Source organism: Cyprinus carpio, chromosome A22 (genome assembly GCF_018340385.1).
Source record: "Cyprinus carpio isolate SPL01 chromosome A22, ASM1834038v1, whole genome shotgun sequence".
NCBI lineage: Eukaryota > Metazoa > Chordata > Actinopteri > Cypriniformes > Cyprinidae > Cyprinus > Cyprinus carpio.
Genome location: NC_056593.1, coordinates 5,280,665 through 5,288,869, shown reverse-complemented (window position 1 = coordinate 5,288,869; position 8,205 = coordinate 5,280,665). Strand labels below are relative to the sequence as shown.

The 8,205-nt window shown below is 37.1% G+C and overlaps 1 protein-coding gene across 1 annotated transcript; it reads left to right on the top strand.

The window, feature by feature from the left end:
* The first annotated feature begins 1,939 nt into the window (after nt 1–1,939).
* On the top strand, nt 1,940–7,511 carry LOC109075677 (protein shisa-4-like). The gene is made up of 5 exons (XM_042712295.1): nt 1,940–2,362; nt 3,263–3,423; nt 4,333–4,477; nt 5,166–5,375; nt 6,511–7,511. Exons 1-5 carry the CDS (start codon nt 2,302–2,304, stop codon nt 6,666–6,668), a joined length of 735 nt encoding a protein of 244 aa, XP_042568229.1. The 5' UTR covers nt 1,940–2,301; the 3' UTR covers nt 6,669–7,511.
* Nucleotides 7,512–8,205: the final 694 nt, after the last annotated feature.

Here is an 8,205-nt window from a genome sequence, read left to right as displayed (position 1 = left end):
TCTCATTTATAAAACTCTCCGTAGATTTCATCCTAAAAGTGTACATATGCACAAAAGCTAGGTACACCAGAACCTGAGCAAAAATCCCTTTATGAATCTCAGTCAATGGAAGATGTACGTATCTCAACCCCGACTCCTCCCCGAAATCACCATATATGGAGCTTACAACGCCTAGTTTTATGATGCATAACCTCATCTGCATATCATTTCCATGCATTTTCCCATCCATGTGACACCATACTTAACACCGTTAAAGGTACAAGACAACAAGGACATATGAGATACAGACTATAAATGCCATTTGTGCCATACAGAATTTTTATTTGCTAAAAATCATCCAGTATTCTTGTTATGTTTTAGCATAAATACATCAAAATCCATAAAAACAAAACTGTTTACAATAGTTCTCAGATAAATATTTTAGAATAGAGTTGATCTCATTCTTTTCCACTGGACAAATAGTATTTCAGTTGTTTTAAACAATTCAAATCAAATTTTATTTATGCAGTTTTGCTGATAAGGTGAACATCTTTTAGTTATTTTTTTAGTGTATATTTATTGCAGTGTAAATAGAATTGTCTGACTCAGCGCGTCACTGACAAAGAAGCCTATTTAAAAAAATATATATATATCATAATGTTGTGGAGATGCCTTTACACGACATCAACACCTCTGTGCAGCTGTGGTTATACAGTAAGATATCATCACTGGACCTATTCAAACCAGACGATATACACCGTTTCACTGAATCCAGCCGTGTCTGCCACAGTATCGAAGTGCGCATCATTGATCATTGTTCTCATAAAAATATTTTCTCATAACATGAGATAGCCTATGCAGTTCAGTTTGAAGATGAATTATTGTGCACCTATAGCACTCCTCGCTGTCATTAAAACAGCATGCCACAGGAGAAGTGATCAAGCGCAACCACTGAACATGCCTAAATTCGTATAATTTTTAACTTCCGCGTAATGACTTTATGTAATTTCAGTGATTATCTCCATTAATGGAATATTGAATGTAAATGTGTATATCGAAATGAAAACAGATTTTAAAATAGTTGTTTACTTCATTACTTTTCTCACTCCAGGAAAAAGAGTGCGTACGCACGGTCTAGAATGTCTGTACGTTGCGTTCATATTTACGGCAAGTTTATTTTTTATAAATCCCGATATGTGCGTGGAAAATTGCGTACACATTTTCTATGCCCATTTTGTGCATACGCAACATTTATAAATGAGACTCCAGTTCTTCTTATCCTTACCCCAGGTGAGATGCTTCTGATGTTTTTTCTGGTTCAGGAGTGGCTTGGTTCTAGGAATGTGACAGCTGTAGCCCATTTCCTGAAGACGTCTGAGCGTGTGACTCTTGATGCGCTGACTCCAGCTTCAGTCCACTCCTCGTGTAGCTCTTCCAAGTTCTTGAATCGGCTTTTCCTGAAAATCTTCCCAAGGCTGTGGTCATCCCTGTTGCTTGTGCACCTTTCCCTACCATACTTTTTCCTTCCAGTCAACTTTCTATGAATATGTTTCGATACAGCACTCTGTGAACACCCAGCCCTTTCACCAATGACCTTCTGTGACTTACCCTCCTTGTGGAGGGTGTCGATGATCGTCTTCTGGACAACTGTCAAGTCAGTCTTTCCCATAATTGTGGTTGCATGTTCTAAACTAGCCCAAAAGGTACCCAGTATTTATACTCAAAATTAATCAAACTAATCAAGCACAAAATGGAACATTCTAATTTTTATAGACAGGCTACTGGATTTTTTTATTTTCCTAAGCTGTAAGTCGTAACCATCAGAATTAAAACAAAAAACTCTTGAAATATTTCAGTTTGTGTGCAATGAATCCACAATATAAGAAAGTTTAAACTAAATTACAAAAAATAAAGAACTTTTCCGAGATATTCAAATTTTTTTGAGATGTACCTGTATGTGTGGACTTTCGTTTTCATTTCATCCACTAAGGCTCCAGTTAGGGAGGGGCATTTGATGGATTATGAGGTCCACATTGTGACAGAATCCCAGTCCGTTATTCAGCAGTTGATTCCCATTGTTGTGAGTGCTGTGTCAGTGTTGTGTCGTTTTATGGTTTTACACACAAAAACTTCATCTTTTATCTCATGTTTACGCTCTGGAGGACTAATAGTGCCGTTGTTAAGATTTAAACCTGTAGGTTAAGCGGAACTGGGCTTTTTTCTTCCTGAGGCAAGGTTTGTTGTCGTGTTCTTCTCAAATTACAACATCCGCAAGATTCCGCACGGAACGAGCTAACGTTACTGAAGAGGAAGAGCTGAGCTATGGCGTCCTCCGTCCCGGTTCTTCTGCTCCTGTCCGCGGTTTTATTCACGGCGACATTCGGTGAGTGTCTAAAATATTTAAAGAAACGGCTTCTTTGCGTTCAGACTTGTTCTTGTTGACGGTTTGTCCGAGTAAGTATACAGCTGGATCTGCCCTGACAAACAAAAGACATGAAATGCGCCAGCATGTTTTTAACACGTATTCTATGATTTCTCGCTATGCATGTCTTTTCTATGTGACATATGCGATGTTATTTTTTTTCTTTTAGATGTTTCACGTGTAGTTTTTTTTTAGTGCTAGTTGTTTTCTTTGTTTTTGTTTTGTCTACAAAAAAAAAAAAAAATCTAAGTAACGTTAAACAAAAAGATTATTAGAGTGGCCTACGTTTTACTGCGAAACTGTTGCCTCTTTCTACAAATTTCACATGTATTTAAGTATGTTTATAATTAATTGTGAGATTTAACAGCAATTTCAGATTTTTCTCTACACCAGGTTATTTTGTTGTAGTAAATAAAGGTATTGTTTGTAATCTGTGTTGTGTATAAGTCTAAACATGTTTCCGTAGATTTAAAAACATGAAATGTGATACATTTCCCCATACCATAAAATCTGCTCACAACAAGTGATGCATGCATACAGCTTACAAGAATAATGCTACTTAATAAGTGTTATGATGTTGTACCAATGCTTATTATTTTCTTGCATGAAACACAAAAGAAGACATTTGGCAGAAAGTTTGTGCTGCTCGTTTACATGCGAAAAATATATGGTTGTGTACACTGTCAAACTCTAAATAGCCATAAAAAATAATCTAAATTACTATATTCCAAGTCATATTCCAACTAATTGGGTTTAGGTGACCTGACAGATAGCAAGATTTTAATTTGCGGTGGAACTACTCCTACAATCTATTTTTGGCCAACATGTCATTTATCTCTCTTGTCTTTTTGCTTTGTTTAGCTGATGATGACTGCAAAAGCTACTTCTCCAGTGCTGGTGAGCTGAAGCCCTCCATTGAGTGCTCGTTTTTACAGTTCTGTTGTGGGACGTGTGATAACAGATACTGCTGCTCCAATCCACTTAGGAAGTTATCCGAGGATGACCAAGACGACTGTTTTTTGTGAGCGGTTTTACTTCTCTCGTGATAGAAGAAATGTCTTTCATAGTTTCATACTGACATGCAGTCAATGTCATACTGTGCTGGGATAGTCTTTCTGTTGTTTTGATAGCCTATATGTTCATTTTTTCAAGGAAATCCCATATGCAAATTAGAATAAGATAGCGTGGATTAGTTGGTCCGTGATCTTAATCATTATGAAGTGCATATCCAATCCTTAAATCAATCATTATTAAGTCCAAAGCTAGCAATTCGATTTGATAAATCAACTGCTATCGTTATCTTACAATAACTATGATCATCATCTTAATCATTATTATTCATCGTTGCTGCGGTCCTGCCCCCTGCTGCGTGCCTCTACAAATAAAATTCAAAAGTCCCAAAATTAAATGTCCAAATTTGAACAAAGCATCCATTCTTGTTCTTGTTTTCAATTTGAGTCGTGATATAATTGGACGGGGGCCATATTCCATGTTCAAATGTGAACCCAGTGAAAAAATATTTAGCATTTTCTCAAACTGAATCTCGTGAAACCCATCACTAGCTTGTTAATTGCAACATTGCATCCACAAATTTTGCAATTTTATTTCTTTCAATTTTGGTGTCGAATGTAACCTAGGTGTGTTTTTCGTGAGACTGATCCATTTATAAAACAGGGCAAAAATGTTTAAAACAAAATTTCCACAAGTTTAGACTTTCTATGACCATGTAGCCTATGATACAAATGTCACATTGTTTTCATAAACATGTATACATCAGGGTAGTATGTCTTGTAGTGTTACAATGAGAATGTTTTTATGCAAAATAGTTTACATTGTGGGTCAAAATGTGATATGTGCATGTTTTGTTCAGCTGACCCGTGTGTAAGACAGGATGCAACTTCTTTTCCACAAGTTTAGACTTTCTCTGACCTTGTAGCCTATGCCAAAAATACTGGAATGTGACTTTTGAGAGCAGAAAAACTGAATGCTGGAGCATTCTGGGATTCCCCACCCAGTCTGACTCACTGTGTCCACAGCAACCACAAATAAGGGGGAGGAAACGCCCTTGTGTTACAGGTAGAGGCCTATAGTGACTGTTAATGTTTGTGTCACAAGATGCTTAAAAGACAGTTGACGTCTTCAGAACTACTGTTTTAAACATTTAGTTACGTAGTAGGGAAGAAGTGATTTGGCTTTCCATTCTGGGAACTAGGAATATTAAAGCGACAGTGCACCTAAAACCAGACTTTTCATTTTTGAGTGCACTGGCCCTTTAAGAAGCATGTTCATCATATGAAAGACTCGCTGTTAAATTCACTGACCTGCTAAAATGGTCAACCTGTTTATTTGTTTTCTGCTTTAAGCAGTGCTTTTTTAATATCATTGAGATACCGTTATGGAAAATCTGTCTTCATATTAGACAAATGGTCAGTTTATTAATATGCCTGGTCTCTATCTCTATTTATTGCCTAATAATCTAATAATAAAGGCACAACTAGAAGTTGAAACTGCGACAAAGAGGAACTACAGTTGTGATTGTGGTTACATCAGGCTGAAGTGGGTATGAATATATTATTTTAAATAATATTTGGCAATATTACAGTTTTTAAAGTGTTTCTGATCAAATACATGCAGCCTTGGTGAACATAAGAGGCTTTTTCAGAAGCATTTAAAAGTCTTTTATATAATATGCATGAATGCTATGCATTGAATGGGAATTTATCAACTCATTACTCATGTTCTCTTGCCTTTGATTCTTTTACAGCTGTTATGGGAGCAACAACAACTACAGTGGTAACCACACAATATCCTCAGCAGCCTGTCGTTCAGGGAGGTCAGTACCCACCGTATCAGCCCATGCCGCCTCAGGCCGGGTACGGCGGCACACCAGCTTATGGTGGACAACCCATGCAGACGGGACCCTATCAGGGCCAGCCATATGCAGCGGGACCACCACCCCCATATCAGGTGGCCGGTAAGATAATAAGACCTTGCACAACAGGAAGTCCAGTCCGCCGGGCTTTCCACAAATATTTATGATGATTTTCCTGTAAATGCTGTGAATGTTGAAATTTGAATGCACTTTTTATTTGGCAATAATGTGTCATTTCATAGTATTGCAATCCTTCATTGTCTCGTGACTTGTGAGTCATGAATATGACAGTGTTAAAACACAGATGATTCAGTTCTTTGAATCGGTTCAGAATGTATCTGTGAATCAATTCAAAATGATTAGTTTACATTGCCACTGGAAAATGTTGCCTGTGGCACTTGGTTTAAGTGTTTTAGTAAAAATATATTTTGGTAATTAGTGCTGTTAAAACATTCATTTTAGATTATGTTTTTTATTACAGACTATTTAACAAACTTTTTACTTTGCGTTCAAATGACCAAAAAAAAAAAATTTTAAAACCATTTCATCTCAAATGCATATTTGAGATATCTCATACCATCAAAATAATTAAAAAAAAAATAAAAAATTTTAAAACCATTTCATCTCAAATGCATATTTTAAACATTGGCATTCAAAAGTTTGGGGTCGTGAGATTTTTTTTTAAAGAAAGAATCTCTTATGTTTACCAAGGCTGCATTTATTTGATCAAAACTACAGTGAAAAACAGTAATTTTGTAAAATAATATCGCAATTTAAAAGAACTGTTTTTATTGTATTATATTTTTAAATGTAATTTATTCCAATTTTCCAATGAATTTCCAATGAATTTTCAGCATCATTACTCCAGTTTTCAGTGCGGTTTTAATTCTCCAGAAACATTTATTATTATTATCAGTGTTGAAAACAACTGTTCCTTCATATTTTTTGTAAAACTGATATTTTTAAAGGATTCTTTGATGTATTCAAAGTTCAAAAGCAATTATTTGAAATACAAATCTTGTCACTTTCGATCAATTTAATGCATCTTTGCTGACTAAAAGCATTTCTTTAAACCCAAACTTTTAAACGGTAGTGTTAAATTACCCCGTCCAACTGAGTTTGCTAGAATCTAAAGAAATTGCATGGCTTTCACCTGAAAATTTCACTCTACAAGAACAGTGTTGGATAGAGGTTTGATTGACTCAAAGTGAAGCTGTAATTCTGCATGTGTTTTCAGGAGGCCCAGGATATCCTGTTCCCTACAGCCAGGGACAGTACCCCATGCAACCACCAGTTCAGCCCGGATTCGCTCACCCGCCCCCATCAACAGACTACAGCTCAACTCAACCTGCTTACAACCCCAGCTACGTGGAGCCACCGAAGCCCGGCTACTAAACCACAACCTGGATTGTTGATGGTTATGTAGTTTTATCCTAAAATTGTGCAATGTATATATACTGTGGACCCCATCCTCCAATCGGCTCGGGAATGAACCGATTAATGTTTGCTATCATTGCTGCTTTTAAAGTCTTTGCGTGTGCTAGCAGTGTTTTCTTTACACTTAAGTTTATATTTTTATCTACTCCAGCCATTGTCGGTGACTCCAAGCCATATGTTGTTTTCGCTTTGTTTGTTTTTCTCCACTAAGCAAAAGGTAACAATCTTCCGAGCCTCAGAAATGACCCTCTTCTTCTTGAAATGCCGTTAGACGCCTTAAAGCTCGCAAGCTTGATTTTAACCTGGGAATTTGCACAAGACGTCGACACTTTATCAGTTGGTGCATTCGAACGACAGCAGCATGCTGTTTTAGATGTTTTCACGTTGTACTGTTCAGGTTTATGCATTTGTGAATGTTTGTAACAGTGTTCTCTTGACAGAGATCCACAATATGCCTTATTTAATGCAGCAAATTACTCGTGGTTACCATGTGTTTGGATTATTTTATGTAATTTGGATGTTGAAGGAATTCCATGTTTATGAAGGAGGCGTCAACACGGTTTATATTTTTTCCTTGAGGGTCTGAAAAACATTTGAATATCGCTGCGTGAGGAAGAGGCTTTGTTTGGTACTCTGGAAAATGTTGTGACACACTCTTCCGTGTTATAACATTAGGTCATATGTTATCTCTGTTCGGTCTTCCACAGATTTCTGTTGGGTGTGAGGTCACATTTTTTAGATGTTCTTGGTTTAATAACTCTCCATGTTTGCAACCGCAAATAAAAAGTTGTTGTGCTGGAACCACTGTTAAAGTCAATTAATGTGCCTAACATTTCCCTTTTTTTTTTTTTTTTTGTCAGACCTTTTCATTTCTCATTAATCAGAGCATTTGTACGAAGTCTGTTACCTACACAGAGGATGTTAAATGTTGTACAGGAAGTGAGCTTACTAAAGGGTGTTGACCATACTTATACCACAAGGGCAGTGGTGGTCTAATGGTTAGAGAGTTTAACTCCTAGCCCTAAGGTTGTAGGTTTGAGTCTCGGGCCGGCAATACCACGATTGAGGTGTCCTTGAGCAAGACACCGAACCCCCAACTGCTCCCCGGGTGCTGCAGAATAAATGGCTGCCCACTGCTCCGGGTGTGTTTTCACGGTGTGTGTGCACTTTGGATGGATTAAATGCAGAGCACGAATTCTGAGTATGGGTCACCATACTTGGCTCTATGTCTCATCACACTCCCTCACACTTATACCACAAGATACTTTGGTGTCTTGGGAAAGTACATACCTTCCCCTGATAGCACACTTACATCATGCACTCAAAAAAATAGGTCTTGCAGACGTCAAATAGACGTCTTTATACATCTGCAACCTACGTTTCCCATCACATGTAAAATACAATTTTAGAAGATGTCTTAAAGATGTTTGTGATTCAGAATGAATGTAAAACTGACATCTTAAAGACGTCTATTAGATGTTTGTACACAGCAGAT

What these genes read in the sequence shown, in the direction of transcription:
- LOC109075677 (XM_042712295.1), top strand. Translation starts at nt 2,302, where the DNA reads ATGGCGTCCTCCGTCCCGGTTCTTCTGCTCCTGTCCGCGGTTTTATTC. An exon ending in ACCAAGACGACTGTTTTTTG is followed by an intron (nt 3,424 to 4,332) that starts TGAGCGGTTTTA and finishes TTTCTCTGACCT; the next exon opens with TGTAGCCTATGCCAAAAATA. An exon ending in GAAACGCCCTTGTGTTACAG is followed by an intron (nt 4,478 to 5,165) that starts GTAGAGGCCTAT and finishes ATTCTTTTACAG; the next exon opens with CTGTTATGGGAGCAACAACA.